The sequence below is a fragment of the Myiozetetes cayanensis genome, unplaced genomic scaffold (genome assembly GCF_022539395.1).
Source record: "Myiozetetes cayanensis isolate MyiCay16 unplaced genomic scaffold, myiCay2020 scf9, whole genome shotgun sequence".
NCBI classification, from domain to species: domain Eukaryota; kingdom Metazoa; phylum Chordata; class Aves; order Passeriformes; family Tyrannidae; genus Myiozetetes; species Myiozetetes cayanensis.
The window spans coordinates 18,930,556-18,958,073 of NW_026088185.1; the positions used below are offsets into that span (position 1 = coordinate 18,930,556).

Here is a 27,518-nt window from a genome sequence, read left to right on the forward strand (position 1 = left end):
ACTTCTAGACAGTCCTTAATTCATCACTCTATGCCCTTTTCTACCTTGAATACCCTTGCATTTATTTTATAATGTACATTTACAGTCCACCACTGCAGTATACATTTTTAGAGCATTTGCCTTTTATTATTTTTTCAATTATAATCATTGTCTTCCAGCATAATTTATTTGTATTTTTTCATGAATGAATTTATCTGAAATATTCCACACCAAAACACCAATTTATAGCTATTAAATGCTTGTCTTACATTTTATAAATCTTTACTGTCAAAAATTAAGTCATTGCTCTCCTATTGTGATGCTGGGGAGACTAAATCACAGCATGCAAGAAAGGAGTGCTTGAACTTCTATGGGACTGTGTCTTACAGTATAGTGTTGAGAAGCCTGCTTACGTCTGCATCTGTGATTAGTGTCAGTTACTCAAATGGAAGAAAAAAAATGTCCCCTTTTGCATACCTTCTGTGTACTGACTTGAAACACAGCTACCTGCTCATTGGACAGGTTTGTTGTTCAATGTAGTTTTTTCACTTACAAAATTATAATGTTATCTTGTCACCTTAGTTAGGGTTTGTAAGACGTATTCAGTAAAATAGGTAAGACGTGTTTAGTAAAATCTCTGGGTTTTGGCGATTAAAAACTTATCTCTCACAGCAATACCAAAAATTGTGTAGATGTTGTGCTTGTGGGCAAGAGGCAATGGCATAGTCTGTGAAAAATATTAAAATAGATCTTACTGTCCACTTGTGTCACATCTTGCATGCCTACAGCATGAACTTAAATCACCCAGGAAACTGTTAGAGTAGTGCTGTAGTGTTGGTCTGATTTCATAGGGCTTCCTTCACGACTCTATGAAAATAATAATGTGCTGTCATTTTTATGTATTGTGTGAGGACTTACATGTCTATTTTTATCTCCTAATATTTGTCCAGAAAAATATGTCACAATATCGTTCATAGAATAAATACAATTCATTAGCATTTGGTTTTCATTGGTTTTGCATAGGTGAGTAATTAAATCCAGAGGAAGTTGTTCTGTTTGTTTATGGGTTTGTTGTTGTTGATTTTAGCTGGTTGCTTGGGTTTTTTTGTTGCATACATAGGATTTTATTTTTGGCCAGTGGCTGTTGGGGCCATACATTTTTTACATTCAGGGTTTCTTGAATATTTCAAATTGCTACGGATGTCTTTGATTTCCTCTGTTTGGCCTCTTTCTCCAGTTTTCTCTCACGGATCTTTTTCTGCATTTGTGAGTCGTCATTTTTACTAACTGTGCTTTCTTGGAATTTGCTACTACTTCTGCTCTATTGTCACTGCTGTATCCTTTATGTTTATGACTCCTGTATGTTTATCTTCATCTCTTCAGTTCATTTGGTATTTTTCATTTGTACTTTGGTAACTTCTCTGTTGAAACAAAAGCCAGTGAATGAATTAAAAATATTGTATCCTTTGTTCTGTTCATAATTTTTTTTGTAGTTAATATTTTGTAAATAATTTTCAAATTAACTTTGTAACAGGAAAACAGTAGCTCATGGAGGCTCACTGATTCCTCATCCATATGGAATCACTTTATTTGAACACAATGTTTATTTCACTGATTGGACCAAAATGGCAGTGGTGAAAGCTAACAAATTTTCCGAGTCTAACCCTCAAGTGATCTACCAGTCTTCACTGAGACCTTATGGAGTGACAGTTTACCATGCTGCCAGGCAGCCATACGGTAAGACCAAAAGTAGATTGCCAAGGGAGATTTAGGAACTATGTTACTAAGTTGGTAAAAATTATGAGACTATTATTTTGGTGTAAAGAACTAATAATTACAGTACATAAATTTCTATTGTAAAACTGGACTGATTTTTATTACACAGTGGTTTCATCCAGCTCCTGTAGCTAATGAACTGTCAGATACAACACAGGAGCAGGGCGAGCTTGGAGTGATATTCGGTGGAGTCAAACTTGCGGTTTGGAGTGATCCTGATGTTTGGGACTATTTTCCTCAACACTGCAATGAATGCAGTGGGAAAGGCTGCCAGTATTCAAGGAATTCTGTGAGATATAATTCTGAAGTAGGTCTATATGCAGAAAACTGTAGCCCAAATTATGACCTTAATGTTGTGTATTGTCTCTGTACTGAGCTGAATACCTTGAATGGTGGTTAGCTCTCACATGATTTGGTGCATTCCAGGGTAGAAATGGTGAGGTGTGTTTTCCTTGTAATGTAACTCTCATATGATCCACATAACTAATTGTGGATTTTGAAAAAAATCCTGAAAAATCAAGATAATAATGCAATTAGGTAAATATAGGAAGTTATAAACCTATCTTGCTGTATTATTTTCCAGCAAGAAATCCTTGTGGAAGTAATAATGGGGGATGTGAACAGATCTGCGTTCTCAGCCACAAAACAGATAATGATGGACTAGGTTATCGCTGTAGGTGTATTCTGGGCTTTGATCTGCATGTAGATGGACGACACTGTGTTGGTAAGAAAATGTCTTGTAATTATTGGAAATAGCACTATTCTGTTGGCTCTAGAATTATGTCTAGAATATCTTTCTTTTCTTCAGCAGCTTTGTGGGTTCAGTATCCTGAGGACTTCATGGTTTTTCACCACAACTCTTTTTGACAGCATTAAATGTAATCGTTTCTGCTGAGGATCATTTCAAGCCACAACAACTTAACTCACCACCTTTAATGACTATTTTAAGAGAGTGAGATACAGAATATGTGTAGGCAGCTGTATGATTAAACTCTTAATCCTGAAATCAAGCATGAATGCTTGCTAATATGTAGCTTTTTCATTATAAGTCTGCTTTCCTGTGCAGTAATGTGCAGATGAGGTTGGTCTTCTGCCTTTGAACACACATGGCAAGAATAAGAGATTTAGTTTTGGAGCTGTGGGTATCCATCAGTGGTGTTTTGCTTCCTATTTGAGTGCAGATGGAGGCTTACTGTGACTATCTATTGGCAAATTATCCAAATATGTTGTCTGTAGTTTTACTATTTGACCATGTGTTTATCTGGCTAGCCCAGGTATGGTCTGTTTGTTTGGAGGCTCCACAAAGCCTGTGAGTTACTTTTTTAAAGGTAATTGTAAAGAGGCGAGCACAGAAGATGATTTCTGCTTCCGTAAGGGTAGTATTTGCTGTAAAAGTGTATTAGGACCACAGTAACAGTGCAAGAGGAATACTTGACCACATCACGTAATATTCTGGGTTGGATTTTGGTTTTCTTCAATTTTTAGGTCTGTGAGTATTTAATCCCTATTTTCTGATTCTTCTTTTTCTTCTGCTTCCAGGCTATTAGCATGGAAAATAAAGCTTGTGAAAAAGTAAAGACCGTGTCTGATCTGTTCTTTTGCAGCTGTGCGGCAGTTTCTGCTGTTTTCATCCCAGATGGCAGTGCGGGGGATCCCGTTCAATCTCTCCACCCAGGAAGACGTGATCATACCTGTAACGGGGAGCCCTTCGTACTTTGTTGGAATCGACTTCTGTGCTCAGGATGACACCATTTTTTTTTCCGACACAAGTAAAGACATGATCTATAAACAGAAAATTGATGGTTCAGGTGAGAAACATGCTTGGAAATTGTAGAGTAATTGTGATAGGAAGAGTAGAAAATATATCTTTCTAAAGAGAAGCGTGAAAAGTCACATTGTGAGATATACAGATAAATCTCAGTGCCATCCCACTAACCTGGAATATGTTTCTCCAAAATGTTTGTACAACTCATATTAAGCTTGTTGAAGTCTTCTGTTCTTTGACAAACTTGCTGAATGTGTTTGGAAATTAACTATTTGTGACACTTCTCGCAACTAATTTTTACCCTCACCACACTGTTTATGCAGACAAGTATGCCTTCCAGTAGTATGAAACTCAGTTTCTATTTTCATTCCCCTGTCTGGAGAGCAGGATGTTTGTTATGACGTTGTAATATAGTAAAAGAACATTATGTTTGTGAGACTTCTGGAAATCCTATTTGTGCTAGTGTTTCTCTTCTGTTTATAATGCTGATCAAATATACATTAAATCAGCATATAGTCTTCTGAGCTTGCTTCCTGCCTTGGGTCAGGGTAATGGTTCACTGCAGCTGACCTTTGGGTTCCTATACAAAGAGTAAAGTCTGGCTGTTGAGCAAGATGTCCTTACTGCATGGACCTTACTGACCTCTGACCTTCATTCATTAAGCTCCTCTTGGTGTAAACTTAGTGACAGATTTTTCTCTTATCTTTGGCTAGTCCGTATTTCCCCTCTTTTGTGCTCCTGAACATACACCTTCTTTGTCTAGAACAAAGGGCACCCCTCCCTACCCTTTGTTATTGGTCTTTATACTGAATAGCACAGAGGCATTTTTACAAAAGGAAACCACAAGTTTTGTCAATAGAATACTGCAGCCATGTTATTTCCTCTGTTCCCAAACATTTACAATCATTATGTGTGTTAAAAATTCTAGGAAGAGAGATCTTAACTGCTAATAGAGTGGAAAGTGTTGAAGATTTGGCCTTTGACTGGATCTCTAAGAATCTATATTGGACAGACCCTCGATACAGGAGCATTAGTGTTATGAGGCTGGCAGATAAATCTAGGAGAGCTATTGTTCAGAATTTAAATAATCCTCGATCAATAGTGGTTCATCCTGTTGTTGGGTAAGTTTAGCTTTGATTCTCAAACTATATGTACAAATTTAAGGTTTAAGCAGAATAGGTGAGATTAGATTTACATCTGAGTCTGGATTCTGTTCTTTTCAAAAAAACATCTCTTTTCAGTTGTGTTGTCTTTTTTTGTTTGTTTTATTCCAGCCTAGGATTCAACACCCAGAGAAAGGGGCAAGGTGAGGCAGATTCCACAAGACAGAAGCACTCAAAAGCACCATTGTTTTTTTCCTTATTCTTCTGTTTATTGATAAACAGGCAAAAGAACTTTGCTTCTTTGTATCACTCAGATTAGAAAGCTATTTCTCATGATTGAAAGATAAAGTTTTCTGAATTGTTTTTAACATATTTTCAATTCCCATGTACTGCTAATATTGGTACTGTAACTTTATCTACCTGAATTTCTTTATTTGAAACATATGAAATACTACTGGCTGTATTTGATACAAGTGTTTCAATATATGATTCCATACAAAAAATGAAGCCCTGTTTTTCTTTGATGGAAATGCTTACCTTCAAATTCTATACTCTGTGTTATTTGCCAGTGCTGAAACAGTGTTTCTTTCACAGCATTGTTTCGCTTCCTAATGCCATACTACTGAATTTCCTAATTCTTGGATATTGATTTTTGATGAGTAACCAAATACACTATTTTGGAAGTAATCTCATAAAAATAGTGTTGAACCTAAATCCTTGGATATCCCAACATTTTTTGTGTGCAGCTTTGTGAAGTTATTTAACACTAGCTTCAAGTCCCTGGCTATAGGCTTAAGGCAAATGGATCAGGAGAAAATTCTTTGTAATATTCATTCATACTTCTAATTTTTATTTCGAAGATGCGTTTTTGCTTGATTCTTTTTCCCTATCTGTACTTAAATGAGAACCTTAACAATTTTAACAAAGTTATGGATAGTTAATATCTAAAGGGACAAACCACTTCCAAAGATTCTGGAAGTTTTATAATCAGGATAAATATTAATTGTTGGTACCACTGCCAGTTGAGGAGAGGGTCTACAATTGCACTTTTTTTAGATACATGAAAGATATAGTACAAAGCAGAATGTTAAAGCTGTTCAGATGTTTTCTCTGTTTAATCACATTACGTAATTAGTTTTGTGTGTCTTTTGACATATGTACTTTCAGGTATATATTCTGGACAGATTGGTTCCGTCCTGCAAAAATCATGAGGGCCTGGAGTGATGGATCCCATGCCTTGCCAATTGTGAATACAACGCTAGGCTGGCCTAATGGCCTGGCCATTGACTGGAGGTAAGGGCAGCACAGGGGGCAGAGGAGCTTTTGGAGCAAACGTGTTTCTTCCCTTAAACTGTTAGTGATTCAAAATAAAGGAATTGTGTCCGGTTGCATGCACTGGCACTTTTGTATTGAAGACCTTAACTTTCCCTAGGTTGAAAAGCCTTAAAATGTAAGGTTTTCTCAGAATCCCTCCCCAAACACCCCAATAGCTTCTTGTCAGGTTTAATATTATTATTTGAGAAAACGTTAGAGATTCCTAATTGACGTAATGCCATTTGAAGAAATATGACATTTTCATTATTTTTAGCTCTCTAAGGCTGTACTGGGTGGATGCTTTTTTTGATAAAATTGAGCACAGCACCTTTGATGGGCTGGACAGACGGACTCTTGACCATATTACTCAGATGACTCACCCATTTGGTCTTACTATTTTTGGAGGTAAGCCTAGGACTGAAAAATATTATCTATTACTATGACAGACTTTGTTTTCATATGGTGATCTATGAGTATGTGAGATAAAATAACATAGCCTTTGCAATATTGTTATTCCAAAAGATGCACCGGTTAAAGTTTCTATTAAAATTATATATTTAGTACTTCTTGCTTCTTTTTACAACTGGTTTTATGTACATGTCTAGAAATAATTTGAGGCAGGTCAGTTAACTCTTAGTGCAACAAGTCAGATATGCTGTGCTAATTATACTTCCAAGGTGGGCTACTCATGCTAGACAGACAAAGTAAATCACAAGTCTAGAGATGGTCAGCAATTTCACGATTTTAATAATTGTATGTAGAGTTTATCACTGAATTTATGTTGTGTGTGAAGACAGATGTCAATATATGACCCCTTTTAATTGTGTATAAAAATATCTTCAAAAATACTCTAAAATTTTCTGGAAACTAGTCTTGATGAATACTTTTAAAATTGTTTTGGAATTTGAAATGTCAATTGAGTTTGTTGTATTTCAATTTCAGTGAAATCTGAGAAGGTTTGATTTTTATGTCTGCCTATGACTGAAGGGCTCACTTTGATTGCATTAGAGTGATAAAAGTCATTTTGTGTTTTTCATGAAAAAGTTATGAAAAATGGTTATATTTACATGAAGAGTCTTCCAGGGTTTTTCTCATTATGTTTGATCTTTTATGTTATATTGCTCTATAATATGTTGAATGTTTCTCAAAACAGGTTATGCCTATTTCAGTGATTGGAGACTTGGTGGAATAGTTCGAGTGAGGAAGTCAGATGGAGGTGAAATGACTATTATTAGAAGGGGCATTAGTAACATCATGCATGTTAAAGCCTACGATGCTCATTCCCAAATAGGTGAGCGCTTTTGTTGTACAGATGAAAGACCTGAAATAGGGAATGAGACAGAATATCAGGACAGCAGATTTCCACTTTCAATTCTAGGAATGGCTTTACTGAATTGTAAGGGACATACAGGGGAGGCAGCGTAGGCATTTGCAAGCACATGTTGGATATTTCACTGTTTTGTGACTGTATGCTGTTTTTCTCCACCGCTTCTGTTACTTTACTTAATAACCTTGTAAAACGAAATTATGATTCTGTTGTGTTTTGTGTAATTGTATCACCAATTGCAACTCTGCATTTTTTTTCTGGTAGAAGTTTTAGTTAAACTAATCTATTTATTTTGAGGAATTTGGTACATGTTTATTAATCAAATGACTATTGTTCAAGCGATTACTATGCATAAATATCTATTTTTTTTTTTTCTTTTCACTGCTGAAATCAATGCAAGGCCATGATCTAAACCAAAGATTTGGTATTGTAGTTAATTTAGTAAAGCACCCAATGCCCTCATCAAACATGCCATATAGTAAGGCTCACTGACTATTTGGTATCCAAAGACTGGGTCAGGTCTCCCAGCCTTGGTCAGACAGAGCTTCTCATTTGTGGTAGTCTGCTTGTTTCCAGACAGTTGCTCAAAATTGTCAGAAAATTGGATGAAATTTCATAGCGTGTTCTTAGTTTCCATAAACATTTGTGTCAATGAAGATTATACAGAATGGGAGACTTCTTATTTGTTATTACTACTATTTTTACCACTGTCCATGAACTTGACCCTGGTTTGTGGTGTATGCAAAGCCAGGATTTGCTACAGCATCTTTTTTTACAGCTACTATGCACTTTTAATTGTTCCCAGGCTGTCACCATTAGTGTGTACATTGATCTTCTCTACCACTTTTTAAGGCTCTAACTACTGTAACAGAGGAACAAATCCCAATGGAGACTGCAGCCATTTCTGCTTCCCAGTACCAAATTTTCAGAGAGTTTGTGGTTGTCCCTATGGCATGAAGCTGGCTTCAAATCAGCTGACATGTGTTGAAGATCCATCCAATGAGCCACCCACTTTGCAATGTGGCTCCTACTCGTTTTCCTGTGGTAATGGAAGATGTGTGCCACAGTACTATCAGTGTGATGGCGTTGATGACTGCCATGATAACAGTGATGAACAAAACTGTGGTTCTTCAAGTAAGTAATCCCTGTAATGTGCAGTTAGTGTTCATTGTTTGCAGTTCAGGAACTTTGAGAGGGTATGGCTTTGTTGGAATAAACCCCAGTTTTTTAGGGTTATGTCTGTGAACGAATCCTGAAATCTACCTGGGAGATTAGTTAATTTCGAAATTATTTGGATTAATTAGTTCTTTGGAAATCATATCACAGTATTACAGGATTCAATACTAGCTACCTAAACAATGCATGAAAATACTCATATTTCACTAGTTCTCAAAATTCAATATACAGAGTAACAAAAGTTTATCTTCTAAAGAAAAAAGTTGTCTTTAGTCTTTAGTTTTTTGTAAATTTTGAAAGATATTGGAACATCACTTGCTTACCTTATTGTGATGCATGGGGAGAAACAAACCGTCTTCAGAAGGTGAAGAGACTTAAAAAATAACACCATAAGGAATATAACAAAACCATATGCATTGCCTAACCTTCCTCTAAGATTAAAGTGGCACCTTTAATTTCACTTAACATCTGAATAGAAGTGTTATGTTTTTCTTTATATTTGGGCACTACTGAACTATTTGTTAAATCTGAATTTTTATAGTGAAGTGAATTAAATGCACATTGGTTCATTTCCTGGTTTTACTGTAAAGTGTCTCACACAAAATATTTTGTTGATCGAGTAAATTGAGAGAAAAATGGGATAGTTAGAGTTGATAAGATACTGAAGATATTTATGAGCCTTTTATGACATACCTGGTGTTTCTTACTTCAGAGTGTTAATTCTTTTAAATCACAAACAAGAAAGTAGGACACATTAATAAAATGTGCTCCTTAATGCAAAGGACTAGCTAGTATGACTAAGGTATAAACTTTTTCTCATTAGTGGGCTATTCAGAATAACTAGAATGTCTTTTGGGGAAAAGTAAAGTACACAACCAATGGCTCCTTGAAGAATTTACTTTTCTTGTTCTTTAGATTGTTTTCAAGGTCTTAACATTTTAATTCTTTTATTGCTTCTTGCAGTTTATAAAAAGTTTGTAAGTATTCTGTTCAGTTCTGCATCATGTTGCATAACAGACATTTTAATTCTAAGCACTGTGCATTTTAGAATTTGATGCATGTTTTAGACATTCTGTAAGTATACTGAATGTCCTGACTGCTCTGTCAGTAATGGCAAGTTTTGGAGATCTTTATAAATATGTCTCTCTGTGGTTTTTTGTTTGTTTGTTTGTTTTGTTTGTTTTTTTGTTTTGTTTTGTTTTTTTTGTGTTGTGTTTTTTTCTTTTTTTTAGACAATACTTGTGCTTCATCAGCTTTTACCTGTGCCAGTGGACAGTGTATTCCAGGTCGCTGGCATTGCGATAAACATAATGACTGCTTCGATGGCAGTGATGAATTGCACTGTCCTACACAAGAACCCTCTTCATGCCCTGGAACACAGTTCACCTGTGATAATAAAAGATGTATTCCAAGAATCTGGCTTTGTGATACTGATAATGACTGTGGTGATGGCTCAGATGAAAAAAACTGCAGTGAGTATTGTGACTGACTCTTGTTTTATAAACAGCTGTGTATATTGGCATACATATGTCTGTTGGTGTGAGGATGATAAGTGAAATTGGGAATAATTATTTATAATTATATTTATAATTATTTATAATATTTAAATTAGACTAATATTTTGTAGTCCATAAGATGTGGAAAACTTGTCTAATTTGAACTACCAGAGCCAAGTAGATTGCAGAAAGATAATTAAGAAAAACAGAAAGATTCAAATGTGATAGTCATAATCGTGGTGCTGCATCATATCATCCACTGTAATTTGCAGAAAAAGCAACTAAAGCTTAGATGTTCTAAGTGATCTTCACGGATGATCTCAGTAATGACTTATGGTGCAGTCAGCTAATCTAGGCTGGAAGTTTTTACCAGCAGTAGGATTTTAGTTTTTTCATATGCTTCCTTTTTCATTATTTACCTTTAAGTGGAATCTTCTGTTTATTTTCCATGAGTCTGAGCCTACATATGAATGGACAGTTACCTGATATTAATATACTAGTGCTTGTAATTTATATGATTGCTAGGTGCTGCATTATATGCTACAAGTTAGTGATAAAGTTTTTCTCCTGTTTCAGTATTGTTCTGATCTCAAAAGTGAAATAAAACACATCTGCATGTATTGTCATTATTAACAGCTTTTGCAGGTACTTGTGAACCCAGGCAATTTCAGTGTCCAGACCATCGCTGTATTGACCCATACTATGTCTGTGATGGAGACAAAGATTGTATAGATGGTGCTGATGAGCATGACTGCAGTAAGTGTAACTTTATTTGTTGAATGCCTCTTTATTGTTTCCTCACTCTTGCCCCCTGAGGAGTCTGATGATGACCTCACATTACCAACTCCAAGATAGCAGAATACATAATAAGCCTATCCATAAATTAACCCTGTTTGTGATGCTTGTTTTAATGTTTTAGAAAGCCCTTTGATCTCTAGGCTGGTTGTGGAGGGTTGAAATCTGTTTCCTCTGTTTTCTGTAAATACCAAAGTCACTGCATTTTCTGTGTCTCAGGGAAATTATGGTCCTCAGTGGAACTGATACCATATCAGACTTGGGCACCTATAGGTAAATTCAGTGCAATCTAGCTCTGTGAAATAAATAAATAACATGAATATTCTTTAATTTTGCAGTATATAACTGCAGTGCCACAGAATTTAAATGTCTAAGTGGAGACCAATGTATCAGCACCTACTACCAGTGTGATGGTGTTTTTGACTGTAATGATCACTCAGATGAGACTGATTGCCGTAAGTATATTGATGCTGAAAGACAGACTTCAGTTATAAGGTGATGCTTCTGGAAATTTCCTTTATCTGCTATGTTGAATACTGTCCTTAAAACCTCAATATTCTTTTTAGGGAAACCTGTCTATAAATCATTTTTCTGAGCAGAAATTTCAAACACAGTAGGTTCCAGCTCAAGAGTATCATAGAATCATAGATTGCTTGGGTTGGAAGAGACCTTAAAGATCATCTAGTTCCAACTCCCCTTCTGTGGGCAGGGACACCCACCACTAGACCAGGTTACTCAAAACCCCACCCAGCCTGGCCTTGAACACCTCCACGGATGGGGCATCCCCAGCTTCTCTGGGCAACCTCTTACAGTGCCTCACCACTCTCACAGTAAAGAATTTATTCCCAATATCTAATATAAACACACTTTCTGTCAGAGCACATATATGCTTGTTCAAAATATAACAATAGTTAAATTGTCTTGTTTGCCACATTATAAAGTAGGAGTTAAATTGGTCAGATTTTGAAACGTCATGTAGATTAAATGGCTGTGACTCTGTGGCCTGATCTAAAAGCAATACAGTTCTTAATAGTATTGTAAGTAGTTATATAAGAAATTACCTGAACATAGTGATTTTGCTTCTTTGTCAAAAATGGGAACAGCTTCTGAACTGTTGAATGTCCCTATTTTAGCTACAAGACCACCAGGGATGTGCCACCAGCATGAATTCCAATGCCAGTCAGATGGCAATTGCATTCCTGATAACTGGGAATGTGATGGCCATCTTGATTGTGCAGATGGCTCAGATGAACACCACAGATGTCCTGCCAGAACATGTCCTCCATCTCTTTTCCGCTGTGATAATGGCAACTGTGTCTATCGGGCGTGGATCTGTGATGGTGATAATGACTGCAGGGATATGAGCGACGAGAGAGATTGTCCTACTCAGCCTTTCCGGTGCCCCAGCTGGCAGTGGCAATGTCCAGGTCACAGTATCTGTGTGAATCTGAGCAAAGTATGTGATAATTCTGCTGATTGTCCCAATGGAGCTGATGAATCCCCACTGTGCAGTAAGTTACTGTTCAAGCATATACTGTAGTCTACCATGTGTTATGGCTTCAGAAAGAAATGGAATATTCAGCATGCTTTATTTAGTGTTGCAGTGTTTCTATCAGAAGTGTAAGCATGCTGTAATTAGAGCTCAGATCAGTCAGTGGAACTTGCTGGCAGTGAAAGGAGACCACAATGATGACTGATGAATTCCTGAGCTATGTCCAATCATGTGCTCTGAATTCCAGCGTGACTTCTACTGACTTTAAGTATAGGTTTTTATACAACTACATGCGAATGAGCTTTGTGTTCCTGAACACATTCACTAAAGCATAATATGCTTTAAATGAAGATGAAATGTGATTCAGTCCTTAAAATTCTCTTTTAAATTTCTAACTTCAAGAATCATGGAAAAAAATCTAGAAGCTCAAGTGTAGCCAGAATTTGTATTTATGTTGATTATGAGTTGATTTAAACATAATCTTTTTCTTTCTTTCCTTCTTTCTTCTTTCTCTTTAATCAATGCACATTCTCAGATGAACCCCAGCCAGGTATGATTATAAATGATTTTAAATTATTATTTATTTATACAGTTTTAGGTTTGGAGTGGCACAGTAACTTTTTGTATATTTCTATCTATTTTTGCAAAACTTGTTGAAATGGTTGGACAGCATTCATTTGATGGGATTTGGTAGCACATGCTTTGTTGTTACCTGCTTTTATGTGCATTGTGTGTGTTATATTTTGCGTAAGGGTGGCAATCCAGTCTCACACTGCATAACTGATAATTCTGCAGTCGTGTTTTAGCAGCAGTCTTAGGCCAGTAATGCAATTGTAAAGAACTAAATTTAGCATAAGAAGCTTTTGTTGACTCTCTGCTTATTTTGTTTCCCAACCCAATTTTAGATCAGGAGAGCTGCTCTGACAATAATGCTGGCTGCACTCATGAATGTATTCAAGGACCCTTTGGAGCTCAGTGTACCTGTCCTATTGGATACCAGCTTGCAAATGACTCCAAGACCTGTGAAGATATTGATGAATGTGACCCTCCAGGCTTTTGTAGTCAGCACTGTTACAATGAGAGAGGATCTTTTAGGTGTTACTGTGATGAAGGATACATTTTAGAAACCAATGGGAGGACTTGTAAAGCAGCAGGTGAGGAACATTTAGGTCAATTTAAAAAATGATCAACAGGGTCTGTAAACTGTCCAGCTTTGCCATTTAAAGGTTGTTTTCTTTTAAAAGAGCTGTTGTAAACAACCACTTAGAGTTGTTCTTGGCAGATGATCTTGAGTATTAAAACTGTCAGCTGAGGAGTTAAATGGAAACTGTTATTTCCATGAAATAATATATTTAAATTAACACTGTAACTTTTAACCCTAGAATCATCAAAAATGATGTTCTGGAGAAAATTTATGTCAGACATCTTTAAGCCATAGGTTAAAATTTGCTCTCTATAAAGTTTGATGCTCACAAAGTGTTTAAATCCCAGCCTTTCACACAACTTACCTAGTGCCTATGCTGCACTTCACTCATTTTTAAGGAGCAAACATCACTGATACAGCCTTGCTCCCAGTTGTTCTCTATCTCTTATGTAGTATGATGGCAGTATGTAGGAGTTGTATACCCAGTGGAATTTGTCACCACAGGTTTCCTGGTTTAGGGATATAGTCAGGTCTTGGAAGACATTTGCATTTTACCTGCATATAAGTTTGACCCTTACTAATAGAGAGTTTCTCATCATTTGCAGTCTTTAAGGTTGCTACTCTTCAGCTGTTTTTCAGCATGTTATCAGTGTAAGCAGCTGCACAGCAGCCTATGGCTTTCCTGTAATCTGTTTCTTCTCCCTTGTTCCCATGCAGTCTAAAGGAAGGGGAAAAAGAGCAGGCAGGTTACAAAGGAGGAAGAGCCAGGCTGCATAGATTAACTGGTGATACAGAAAACTTTAGGGGTTGCATCAGGAGTGGGACATAAGAGAGGTTTATGGAGGAATGAGTGGTGGATGTCAGCAGCAGACTCAGACAATGGGGAAGAAGACCTGAGGTCCAGATATGAGCCTAGAAAGGAAGTCTGTAGAAAGAGTGGTGGAGAAAGGATGGAGAAAAGCCAAGGTAGATTAAGAAGTCAGGCTGGGTGTGATGATATATCTTGGCCTCTGAATTGATTTGAATTTTTCCTTTCAACATGTATATATTGATTCTATGAAGTCATGTAAAATTATTCAGTGTTTCTTTTTCTCACAGAATTACTGTCGAATAGCTTATTGGTTTATTTTAATTTTACTCCTTTGACAGAGTCTGGGAATCTTCTTTTGCTGGTGGCAAGTCGTAACCAAATCGTTGTGGATAACATCACTTCTCAGTCACACAGCATTTATTCTCTGGTTCGGGATGGGACCAATATTGTGGCTATTGATTTTGATTCAATCACAGATCGTATTTTTTGGTCTGATACAACACAGGATAAAATTTGGAGTGCTTATCAAAATGGGACTGACAGAAAAATAGTAAGTTTTGCTGAGTTTTTCTTGTGTTTTGTAGAGAAAATGAAAACAATGTATCTTCAGTTAACAAAGAGGAAGAGGAAAATCCAAACATAGTAAGAAGAGAGGTAGCATGGCCGAAGTGAAACAACTTTGTAGATGCTAAGCCAACATTTCGTGTAGCTTTTTGAAAAAGAAACCTGAATGCTTTCAAGAAGTGCTTTTTAACATCAAACTATAAGCTGATTTTTCAATAGACCTCAGGAAGTTAGTAAGAGTGTTTGGCTTTATGCTTTGCCAGCACTTTGAGTGTGTACATCATGACTCATTCTGCATATTAGACCTAGAAAATGTTGGAAATTTGGCTCCCCATTTTCTGTATCTATAGAACTGTGAAGGGTAAAAATTTATTATCAACTTCCCCCTCTCCCCCTTTTTTTTGTTATTAAACAGGTGTTTGACAGTGGTGTCACCGTGACTGAAAGTATAGCAGTAGATTGGATAGGTCGTAACCTTTACTGGACAGACTTTGTTCTGGAAACAATTGAAGTCTCTAAACTGGATGGGAGCCACAGGACTGTGCTGCTCAGTGAAAATATAACCAACCCAAGGGGACTAGTGTTAGATCCCAGAACTGAGTAAGATTTTTTTTTTAATGTTTTGTTTTGAAAACATCAATATTTTATGATGTAACTATTAAAATTTCAGATCTACCCAAATTGTATTGTAATTTTAAATTACAAGTGGAAGAGAAAACTTTATTTTTAGAAATAGTGTGTTTGCAGAGTTGATTTAATATTTAAAGTTGTGAGGTAATTATTAGTGATCTGGTGCTCTGTTTCACTGTGACAAGATGGCTTTTTTCTATAAAAGATTTTCCTACATTTTCTTCCTAGTTAAGAAGTGTTAATTCAAAATTATAATGTATCATTTCGGTTAGTGGTATACCGCAAACTTATATGTGATTTAATGTCATATGCCTTCCTTCATAGCCCCAAGTCTAAAATAATTATCTTTACTGTATCAATGTTACCACAAACGCACCTTCCCATTTCAGACAGCAGGTGGCATAGAGTAAATGAAATGTGATGATTTGAACAGTCCATGTACAAACTTTTACTTTTTTTTGTGGTCTTCAGTGCCTTGAACTCTGTTTACTGCCAGCCACATGGGGCTCTTCAGTTTTAGTGCTGTTAACATTATCACAACATTACAAAAGTACAAAGTTTTTATATAGCAACCAGAGAATCAGATTATAAACAACACTGAAAAACAATGACACCAGTGGCTTCTATATACTGCTATTACTGACAAATGGAAACAGCAGTAGAAGTGTTAAAAGAATTTTTACAACAGGAATTATGGTAGTATCTCAAATAAGCATATTGCTGAAATAAATAATTTCAGTATCATTGTGTAGGACTGTTCTTAAAATGGTTGTTTCTATTTTTGGCCTAGAGAGTCTTCATGTAACATCTCTCAATAGGCAACTAAGTTTTTCCCAGATTGGTAACCACACGTTACTTTTTTCAGTGCTCATGTCATGTTCTGGACTGACTGGGGCCAAAACCCTCGGATTGAAAAAGCCAGCATGGATGGCAAAATGCGCACAGTGATTATTAATAATAAAATCTACTGGCCCAATGGACTTACCATTGATTACCCAAACAGGCTTCTCTATTTTGCTGATGCTTATCTTGATTATATTGATTTTTGTGATTACAATGGAAACAACAGACGACAGGTGGTTGCAAGTGATCTGGTAAGACATTAATGAGAAACTGATGTTTTCCCATGGCCCTGCTGATAGTACTTAAAAAATGTATTTTCACAGTTGTAGATTTGGATGTATTTTACTTCAAAATACTTGGGTGAAGCAGATGTGAAGTATTTTATCTGCTTCCTGCTGCTGGAAGAAGAGGAATTGCACATCCTGTTCCATCTCACCAGAGATCTTCAGCAGAACCTGGAACCTGTGTGTAGACTTAGTGCTTTAGATCATTCTTGTCTGTTCTGTCTGCATGCATGAAGTCTGAAGGTGACATATGACACTCCTGCTACCGGGTGGTGCATTTGCTGTAGGCAAGTGTAGTACAAAAAGCCTGAAAGAACTTTCCGCAGTCACTTTTTGTCAGTGATTATTGCTACTGTTCTTGACAGCAGTGAAGGATTTTGTGCTACCAGGACTTGCTGTGTGCAGCAACTTCGTGAAGACCATCCCTCTTCCAGGCTATCTCTCAATGAAGTGCTGCTGGAAGCTTGCAGCCCTGTCTGTACCAACACAATAGTTCAGATGTTCAGTTGGTACACAGAAACTTGTATAAATAACCACATGGATGTTTTCAAGAATTGACCCTTGGGGCTTTTACTGTTCACTGGAGAGAAAATTTGTGTAAACTGGAAGCCAAGGCAATCTTTCCACTCCTAGTTAGCTGAAATTTAGATAAGCCACCTTCTTTTACCCTCTGGTAAATTTTAGGGGAGCATATCAGGGATGCAAGTTCTTGACAGGTCTGTAACTCTCACTAGACATTTCCTATTGTGCTCCTGAAAATCTACAATATGGTCTTTACCAGTTGATTCCCTGTGTTCTGCCCTGTAGTTAGACTGCTGTGTTAATTCCTCATTCTGTTAATCTCAAAGGGTCTAATAACATTTTAATTTTTTTAAAAAAATTTATTATCCACATAATTAATATCTTGTTTTCAGACAATAGAATGTAGTTCATATTCTTTTGCTGAAAAATAGTTTAGATGCTGCTACTTCATTATTTATTTATTTAAAAACCATGCTCAGCTCTGTTATTACTTCATTGCAAGCTTTACATATGCAAATCTCCAGAATTAAATTGATAAACAACATTGTCTCTTTAGATACTGCAACATCCACATGCTCTAACTGTCTTCGAAGATTTTGTGTACTGGAGTGACCGCTATACTAATCGAGTAATTCGAGCCAATAAATGGCATGGAGGAAACCAGACAGTTATGATTTATAACATTCACCAGCCTTTGGGGCTTGTGGCAGTCCATCCTGTAAAGCAGCCGAATGGTGAGTTCATCAAAACAACTTTGGTACATCCTGCATTGGCACACTGAGAATCAGCCTTGTCAGCAAATGGGCTGGGCTAAGACAAGCAAATAATTCAAACTATTGGCTTGCAACTGGCCAAACTGGTATTAGGGGAAGTAACCACCTAGGCAGCATCTAAGGATAACGACTAACCGAAAAAGAATAATAGGGAAGTAGTATGTGTCATTTTGTTGCACTTTGTTCTGAATGTTTTTGTAAGACAATTGGAGCATTTTTGGAAAGTATTTTAATTGTAAAAATTTCTCTGTTTGGCATACCAGACTCAATTTCTTGTGTGTTAATAGTACAATTATTTTTGAGAAGATGACTGTCATCGACCTTCTCTGAAAGAAGTTCTGCATTATTTTACTCAATGAAAAAATAATAATCGTAAATAAACCCCTTCATTGCATTGAATCGTCCTTCTAAGGCCTTATGCAGGTGATCTTTTGCAGCTGAAAGACTGTAAAAAAATAATTTTTCCTTCTGTTAGGTAGAGGTATCTTTCAAATCAGACTTTTCCTTATTTCATGGCATGACTTGAAGTCTGGGAAATATATTGATATGAATATTATCCTTCAGCTTTTGTTATATTTCTTGTGTTTGGAGTGTTTCCAATTAATAAATATTACAATAGCTTACTTTTTTTTTTCCTTAAAAAACACCCCCATAACAGGGAGGGTAGAGACTTGCATTTGAGTAAGGCACTAACAATTTCAGTGCTGTATTTCTTTTGGAACAAAACCTTCCTCAGTCATGTTTAAACCTAAAGCCACTGAGCATTCTCACTGCAAATTGCTGATTTACCAGAGGGTACCATTAATTTATGGATCATAACTATGATTTAAGAGGTTTTATTTTACAACTCAAGGTTTAAAAAACCTTCTATCACTGGTGGAGAAGTTTCTTTCTTTTTCTTCATTGTATTAAGTTAATACATTTTATGATTTTTCATTTTAAATTGTTCTATTTTACTTTATGTGACCAGATAGAGAAGGGAATAAATCACTTGCAGAATAGCAAAACATGCTGATGTTGACAAATGAAGAAATAATTATTTGCAGATTGAAATTCCAGATGCAGTATTAAAACTGTCATCCACTTTCCTTTTTTTGTAAATCATTAGATCTTACACAAACCAGAGTTTAGCTTCATAATACTGATGAGATTAATAATTTTCTTACAGTTTGATTTCTGAGTTTATGCTATTGTTTTATTGTCATGTTAATTTGTGTTCCTGTTCTTGTTAGTTTTATATTTTAGGAACAATTGCACAATTTCCTAGAACTTCCAAGCTTCTTACAATAAGGTCTGCTGCAATTGCTAAGGTCATACTCAAAATCTGATTTTTGTTTTCTTATGAAGACGGCTCATCCCATCAAAGAGGAAAAGTCCTCTTTAGCAGCTAGCTGATGGAAGTGATCTAGATTGAATTTTAGTGTGTAGTAATAATAGCAATCAGGAGAGACCCCTTTTGATCTCTTTTTTTTAGCATTTTACAACTTTAAACTGACAGTTTCAAAGCAATCCAAGAAATCTGACATTGAACTCCCACTGTCTTTGAACAAGACATATCGACTGTTTTCTCTTTGGTTTCACCAGGAAGTCTCAGTAAATAATTTAATAATCAAGGACTGAAAATCCCATAGACCTCTGGTACAGTTAAGAAAAGTCTGAAATGGAGTTTGAAAGATTTTCTGTGATGCATAAAATTTGAAAAGAACACTATGATAATAGTCCTTGTTTTACATGGAAAATTGTATCCTGTTATGAGTGTATTTTATAGCTTGTGGTTCTTCGAAATTATTTCAATTTTTTAATTTTAAAAAATAGCAAAACTGACTTAATGCTGGGTTGATATTACCAGGAGCAATGAGATAGAATATTCTTTCCAGTCACTCATACTGTTACAGTTGCTAATAGTTCCTTTTTAAATTTTAGGTATTAATTCCTGTGCATCGTCCCCCTGTAGCCACCTCTGCTTGCTTTCTTCATCCGGACCGCTTTTTTTTTCCTGTGCTTGCCCTTCAGGATGGATCCTTTCTCCTGATAACAGGAACTGCATGAGAGGTAGGGCAGTAATAATGAGATGATAAGAAAGACCCAATGCTGTCAAATCCATCGCAAAAATTATATTTCAGTGAGCTGCTGCTCATGAAAACAAAGTTTGGGGCCACTTCAGGCAGACTTCATTTAGGACACATGGAATGTACTCAGCCTAAAGGTTTGGAGACAGGTTTGGAAAAGAACTGACTCAGAGATTCAGATGCTTCTTTTGGGGAAAATGGATGAACTCAATTTTCTTATAAGCACTTTAAAGAAGCCACATTTTAAAATTTCTCACCACATTGAATGTTTTGCTGTTGAAATACATCTGGAAGGAATTTATTATTAATTAAAAATGAAAACATACTCTGGCAGATTGTTGTGTTCATTATAAGTATTGAGCTCAGAAACATGCTTTTAGGAGTTGTAGTTGTAAGAATGTTGAGATGTAGAACTAGAAGGGACTAGATTATTCAAATTTGTTTCCTTCTTGCCCTTGATCTCTTATCATATGTCCTCTTTCACCAGTCAAGCTGTAGTTTTAGATTAATCTGGGTTCTTGCCAGAAATTCACTGAACTTCACGATTTGGTATTTGGAGACGTGATTTTTTGTTCAAATGTAATCTTTTCCCAGTTTATGCCCATTTCTGATGCCATTTTTGTCCTTTAGGATAAATAGATTAGTAGTTCTCCTTTAGCATTGGTATATGTTTTGTTGTGTATATTTAAAGTGGCTGTCCTATTTTTCCTCAGCCTTATTTTGCTAAGAAGTAAATTATGATCTTTTGGTCTCCTGCACTCAGGAGAGATGTTCTCCCTGTTCCTTATGACCCTCTTTAGCCTATCTGAACCAATGTATTTTGAAATTCATATCAGAATTTCTCATCTTGGGCTTTTTCCCTCCCCTGTGTAAAATATTAGTGTGCCAAATGCAGAAGGTCTAGAAACACAACCTAAAATTACATGTGCATACATGTGATGCAGCTGTAACAGAACTAACATTTACAAACAAAATGTGGTGTCAAAAAGTACTACTGAACTTGCTTTGAATAGTCTACAATGATTTGTAAAAATTATTTAGCCTGTTCATTTAAAAAGAAAATTCAAAGCACTGGCGGGCAAATTGTGACTGGAAATTTGACCACATTGCTGTTGTCAGATGAAGCATTCATTATTAATTCTTTCATCATTGTACAGATATCAAGTGTACTTTGGTGTCTTCCTATATAAGGAAGCTTCAAATCATTGAAGTTTAAGTAGAAATTATCTTTGGGATAAGCTAACATTAGAAACCTCCATCCATCAAAAAATGCTTTTCTTTTAAAACTGTCTAAATGTTAAAGGCCCTATTGTGCTCTTTTCCTGCTCGATACTTAGCAGTGTGTTCTTTAAAGGGTTGTATTGCATTCACATTTTTCTTAACAGCAGCAAGGGAATTACCAATTTATATAATCTGGAATGAAGTGCAAATTTGAAGAGGGTTTCTTTTAGAAATCTCCCTTGTTTTGTTATGTGCAGATTTATAGAGGGATCATAATGAAAGAAATGGAACATGACAGGGATGAAGCACATGTAAAGGTTGACCCAGATCCACCACTGAATTGAACTATTGACAGTTGCTTATTTCTTGCATGTTGAAAATTTCCCTTTGTCTGCTTAGGTACAGTTGTGTCCCTTTTAGAAATTACATAATTGTTCAATATAAACTGTGTAAGAAAGAGAAGTATCCTTCTGTGAAGCACAATTCTTTTAAAGTATGTGAGATTATTTTATTCTTTTTAGATGGAATTTATACAGTTAAAAAAGTATGTAGAAATCATCTACAGGTGTGGGGAATTAAAAAAAAAAGGTATTTGCTGAAGGTCAGTACATCAGCAAAAGTTAAAAAAGATATTGATTTTTTTAATGGTAAAGTATTTTAATCATTGCTACTGACTAATGTCCCTGCTGATGGCAGGAGGCTTGGAACAAGATGATCTTTTTTAAGGTTGCTTCCAACCCAGGCCATTTCATGATTACATGGGAGTAGGCATTTTTTATTTCTTTTCTAATATTTATTATTGTCCTTATCCTTGCTGTCAGTCTTTCAGAGGAAAGGTTAAACTGCACTGCATGCATTTGATTGCCCAGTGTCTCTACAAACAATGATATTGCTGGTCTCTACCTACTTAGTTTGCATATTAAATGCTACTAACTTCATGTGGATGGAAAGGCATTGATTCTAGGATTGCACCATTTTTTAGCTTTATTTAAGGTGAAGAAATCTTGCCTTTGCATTTATTTCAAGCAGTATTTTAGGTTGATATTAAAGATGGTAATGTAACAAGCTACCTTGGAAACAAAGAAGTGACTTTGTGTATATTAAAATATTGTATTACAATGGTACATGTGCATATTTAATATAACAACACACGAATTTTATATAGATTATAATCTGTCATGTAAATTGTTTAAAAATTGCAGAAGTTATATTAATGTCCATCTACACAGGTTTTTAAATCTCTATAGGACAGCAAATTTGCTCTGTTGTCCATCTTAAGAATGAGGAATAATCAGATTGTAGAGATTTACATAGGTGTAAAACTCAAAGCAGTAAATCAAATTTGACAAATACTTCCAGCAGCCAAAGAGAAATATGGAGAATAATTTTTGAGATGTAGAGTGATACTGCGATTTGTGGGTTTTCATTTCAAAATGTTCACTGCAAATCTAAACAAACAAGTCTTTGATCTATTATAAAAGAGGAAATGGGTTATTGCCATTAAATGGTAGCTTGTGCCTATGGGGAGAAGAGGCTAGAGTTTTTTCTCTAAAGACAAAAGGACAAGGAAGAGGGGAATCAGTGTTCAGGCCATTCTCTTCCCCTACTCCATAGCAGATAAGAAATGCAGTTGCTGACTCTCACTCTACAGCTCTCCAGTGCATTTTCTCAGATGACCTGACCAGCTGCCTGTTGTTAATAAGATTTAAGCATAACAGTACAAGTTTACCAGAAGGTAAATATACTATAAGGGAGTATGTCTACTCCCTTAGAGATAAAACATGAAAACACAGTACTGCAGTTGTAGTTAATAATAAAGATCAGCAGTTACTGCGGTGGCATTGTTCTATGTTGGTGAGTCCTGCTTAGAACCCATCACAGGCAGGTCCTGCAGAATCTCAGAGCTTTGCCCTGCTGGTTCCCATCAGGTCATGCAGATTCCTCAGAGCTTTGTCCTGATGGTTCCCAATCTCAGAGATTTGTAAAAGCTGCTTAGAGCAGCTCCATCAGTGTCCTTCTTCCCTTGGCCAGCAATGAGTGATCCTGTTTTATTTACTTCCTTCTTCTCAGAATTTGCATTGTGATTGTCCAGTGCTGAAACTTTAAATGTTACAACAATTTCAATAACTGATAACCTTGCTCCTAGTGAGGGATCAAACTAGTGATCACTAGTGAAAGCACTAGTAAGTGTTTTCAAAGCACCACTGGTAACATTCAGCCTATTCTCAGCATCAGGGAACTTCTGTGTGGGAGCAGGAAAGCATATTGTGATGACATTTTCTTGAGCAGAAGCAACTCTGAGTAACACTGTATGTTTTCACAGTTGAACACCCTTTCCTTATTGCTGTAAGAGATAATATAATTTACGGAATTTCTATGAACCCTGAGGAGAAGACAAATGATGCTATGGTTCCAATAGCAGGAGTTCAAAATGGCGTCGATGTTGACTTTGATGACTCTGAACAGATGATTTATTGGGTTGAAAATCCGGTAAGTCAGTATTTGGGTTCAAAGTGTGCATTAAATTAAGACTTTTTATTTTTAAAATGTGTTTTGGACCGAAATATATTAGCATTGCTGGTAAGAATTTTGATAAAAATAATAGAAAAGAATGCAATGGTGGGTGCTTGTTTGTTTGTTTATCCCACTAGGAAAAAGTAAAGAAACTTCATCTCGTAAAGTAGTTCTTGTCTTTGGCAGCAGAAACATTTGATTAATGTTTTTTCTGGCTCAGAGACGTGAACATGAAATATTGGAAAGCACTGACAGACCCATACTCTCACCTCTGCTGTGCTACAGTCCACTCACTCTCCTCTCTCTTAAGACTGAATGCTGCAAACACAGCCACAGCACTGCTCCCCAGAAGCAGTACATTGGACATGGTGGCATTTAACATTAGAATGAATGTACATGAATGTAATCTGATCAGATCTAAAAAATAATTTAAACTAATTTTTAATAGTTGATTATAATTGTTTGATGAAGTGCTTTTATTGCTCGTCCTGAACAAAGAAATTAAATGTGTTCCCTAAGCCTAGTTTGCAACTTTAAAAAAAAAAAAAAAAATCCCAATTTTGGCAGGATGGACACTTAAAAAGAAAAAAATCTGTGGTAATCTGGGAAACAGATGAGATAGGACACTACTGATTCAGCAATATGTGTTAAGTCTTGGAAATGTAAATGTAAAAGCAGTTCTTTTTTTCAAGAAAATCAGTGCTTAGGTCCTGGAGAAGTATGATGGTAGATAAGGAGATTTCTGTAATTATGTAATCCACACAAACCTGTTATGTTTCATCCACACAAGATTTTTGGGTTTTTTTCCTCAACTTGTTTTCTTTACATTTTGTATCTTTGAAGTAAATAAAATTTTAAAACCTTCTAATTATAAAGCCTTTCCGTGTCACTCAAAAAGAAACTACAATTTATTTAATTATTTATTCTTTTAAAGCAAGAATGTTTAGTTCCAATTAAGTATTTGAATAGACCTATTTAAGCAAACTTTTGCCCAAGAAACTAGATAAATACTCAGGAATGTATTTTATTCTATCTGCATCTGAAAAAATGTTCCTGACAGACCTCAGCCAGCAGATACAGCTGACATATACAAAAACCTTTTCAGTTCTGTAGGAGGTCAAGGGCTGATCCACCCATTAACAGCCCTGACAAGTGAAATGCCAGGTGCCTTTGCAGGCTGAGTGTGGGTATGTGCTCTGTTTTAGTTAGGTCTTGACAAAGCCTGACAAATGTGTGACTGTATCCCTGACCTGCAGACCTCAGGCTTCTGTAGCTCCCAAACAGAGCTGAGACACCTGTGTCTGTCAGGGCTCACTCTGAGAAAAAGTTGTTTCTTTATTTTCTAATGACAGAAGCATATTTGCCTACTTTCTTAATGGTCCATCACCACAGGGCCTCTTTCTTAACACCACATTTTGCCTCCATCCATTACATGTTTGGCTTTTCCTGGGGTTTGTCTACACTTGCATAATTTGTTGCTGTAATTTCAGGACCAGTGTTGGCAGCGTTTGAAGCTGTAGTTAGAGCTCAAGTGAACATCCACCAGCTTGTTCGCTCTTTCTGAAGCAAACTCAGGAAACAGAGATGAAAATAAGAGTACTCCCCTATTCTACTTGTAAACACTTCTGAAGTTTTGTCTTTAGCCATCATGTTCCACAGGTTGTTAATTGTAAATGTCAATGGTAGGCAGGATAATTGTCTTTAAGGTACCTGTCATATTAGTCACTGTCATAAACATCCAACGTCCATCAGGCTCTCACAGTAGGGTTTATAGAGTACCAAAAATTATCCTGTTTTCCTACTTTTTTTCTGAAGGCCTAGGGATTCAAGGACAGGATAATTTGCAAATAGCACTACGTTGTTTGGAGTCAGCCAGCAGCACTCTACTGGTGTCTAAGAAATTTTAGGTATTTAAGTCAGCAGTGAATTTGGCCTGGAGCTCAGTTTTTTGCCATCTGAGATGCTGATTCCTTTCTGAAGTACCTTTTTCAATCTGCACTGAGATATTTAGACAGTATACTGATATCATGGTAACAAAGCAATTAAGATTATGCATGGACCATATGATCAATGAGTCCTTTTCCTAAAGTTGTTTCTATCTTGTTCCTGCTCTGAGGTGGCAACTGCAACCTGTTGTCCTTTTTTTACTGCCTGGACCTGCTCTATTTCTGCCTCTACCTCCTCCCTCCTTGAACTGGGCTAGTGTTAGAAAAGGTTGCAATATAAACTAAATACTCATGTAGTTGGAATAGAACAGTGGTTTTCTGCTCTTGACATTTTTTTACTTTTGTTGTCTTTTTTTCTAAGGGTGAAATTCACAGAGTGAGGTCAGATGGAACCAACAGGTCAGTTTTTGCTCCGGCAGCTGTTATTGGTTCTCCTCTTGGTCTGGCACTGGACTGGATATCTGCAAACCTGTATTACAGTAACCCAGGGACACAATCAATTGAGGTAATTATTTAAGAGGGACAATTGGAAAGCAAGAACCTAGATTCTTCACTGCTATGTATACAGGTTGAAATTAGTAATATTTTTTAGTGAAAAACTGAAATTAGATTTATTTTAAAGTGCAATCAATCTAAAAATACTTTACAAACTTGAAAGATAAAGTTAAATTTGAGTGTAGTCAAAAAGACTGAGAGCTGGAAGCTTTATTTGTGCATACATCTATTCTCTTTTTTTTTTTTCCCTTCAACTCATTAGGCTTCTAGTGTTTGACACACAACCTCTCTGATGACTAGAGTTACTGTTGTTAATATCCTCACTTCAAATTAATGGTCCCAAAGCAGTGGCTCTGATAGTAAAATGTTCTCACTGAATGCAGTAAGGTCCATTCCCAAATGCTTTGACAGCATATTAGGTATTTTCATACCTGGGCTACTTGTTAACATAGGCAGGTTCTGAGCTGCAAGCAGCTCATTCAAGGGGTGCATGTTAGGGAAGGGAGATTTTAGAGTAGAGAACAATGTGCTTTTTTTCACAGTGTTTGAGAAATTCTTCTACAATTTCAACTCCCTGTTTGATTTAGGCTTCCTTCCTGTAATTTGAAAATGCAACATAAGTTCTATATTACATGCTCTCATGAGTTCAATGTTTGCATAGGTCCTGAAGCTGCATGGTGACATAATGTACAGGAAAACACTGATTACCAATGATGGCACCCCTCTGGGAGCTGGCACACCAATTGGTTTAGCAGTTGATCCAGCAAGAGGGTAAATTTCCAAAACTGTTGTTATCTTTGCACAAGTGTATTGTCCATATTTTTCTTAATTTTTAGGGTCTTCAAATTTCATCCTGGATTTGATGTGGTTTTACTTTTTTTCATATTTGTACAGAATTTACTCTTTTTAAGCTGTAGATGATAATTGCATAGCTTCATGAATTGTTGCATAGATGTTCATTCTCCTTAATTTACCATATGCTTGTATGGTAACATTTTTTAGTTAAAAAGAATCTCGGGATATTATGATCATGACAAAATCTCTGAAAAATGGGACTCTGGTCCGTTGATCGCTCTTGTCAGCTTTGCTAACAGATGTGATAATGGCTGTTACAGGAAACTGTACTGGACAGACCAAGGAACTGACAGTGGAGTCCCAGCAAAGATTGCCAGTGCAAACATGGATGGATCAGGCATACAAACACTATTCACTGGCAACCTTGACCATGTAGAGTTCCTTACCATTGACATTAAGGAACAAAAGTTGTACTGGGCTGTCACAAGCACAGGAGTGGTAGGAGACATTTTTTTATAATACTTTTGTTATCTGTCTCTGAATCTGTGGTTCACATGAGTGATTCAGTCACTTCAGTTGTCTCTTGTAACTGGGAGTTGTAGGGCCAGGCAAAGTCTGAATAAGTGTTTTTATTAAAAACTATTAAAAGTATATGATCATAAATCGTATGCTGCTCCCCGGTTC

General features: G+C 36.3%; 1 protein-coding gene across 1 annotated transcript in view; it reads left to right on the forward strand.

Moving 5' to 3' along the window:
• Positions 1–27,518, forward strand: part of LRP2 (LDL receptor related protein 2) — a 118,203-nt gene that overhangs the window by 40,844 nt on the left and 49,841 nt on the right. The window contains exons 14-35 of the mRNA XM_050340004.1: positions 1,514–1,716; positions 2,339–2,479; positions 3,360–3,563; positions 4,449–4,641; positions 5,791–5,916; positions 6,212–6,342; positions 7,091–7,228; positions 8,117–8,398; positions 9,673–9,912; positions 10,573–10,692; positions 11,070–11,186; positions 11,865–12,242; positions 13,129–13,377; positions 14,517–14,728; positions 15,158–15,342; positions 16,238–16,466; positions 17,578–17,755; positions 19,718–19,846; positions 23,408–23,574; positions 25,906–26,049; positions 26,701–26,810; positions 27,155–27,332. Coding sequence (XP_050195961.1) covers positions 1,514–1,716; positions 2,339–2,479; positions 3,360–3,563; positions 4,449–4,641; positions 5,791–5,916; positions 6,212–6,342; positions 7,091–7,228; positions 8,117–8,398; positions 9,673–9,912; positions 10,573–10,692; positions 11,070–11,186; positions 11,865–12,242; positions 13,129–13,377; positions 14,517–14,728; positions 15,158–15,342; positions 16,238–16,466; positions 17,578–17,755; positions 19,718–19,846; positions 23,408–23,574; positions 25,906–26,049; positions 26,701–26,810; positions 27,155–27,332 — 4,054 coding nt within the window. The remainder of the gene's footprint in view (positions 1–1,513; positions 1,717–2,338; positions 2,480–3,359; positions 3,564–4,448; positions 4,642–5,790; positions 5,917–6,211; positions 6,343–7,090; positions 7,229–8,116; positions 8,399–9,672; positions 9,913–10,572; positions 10,693–11,069; positions 11,187–11,864; positions 12,243–13,128; positions 13,378–14,516; positions 14,729–15,157; positions 15,343–16,237; positions 16,467–17,577; positions 17,756–19,717; positions 19,847–23,407; positions 23,575–25,905; positions 26,050–26,700; positions 26,811–27,154; positions 27,333–27,518) is intronic.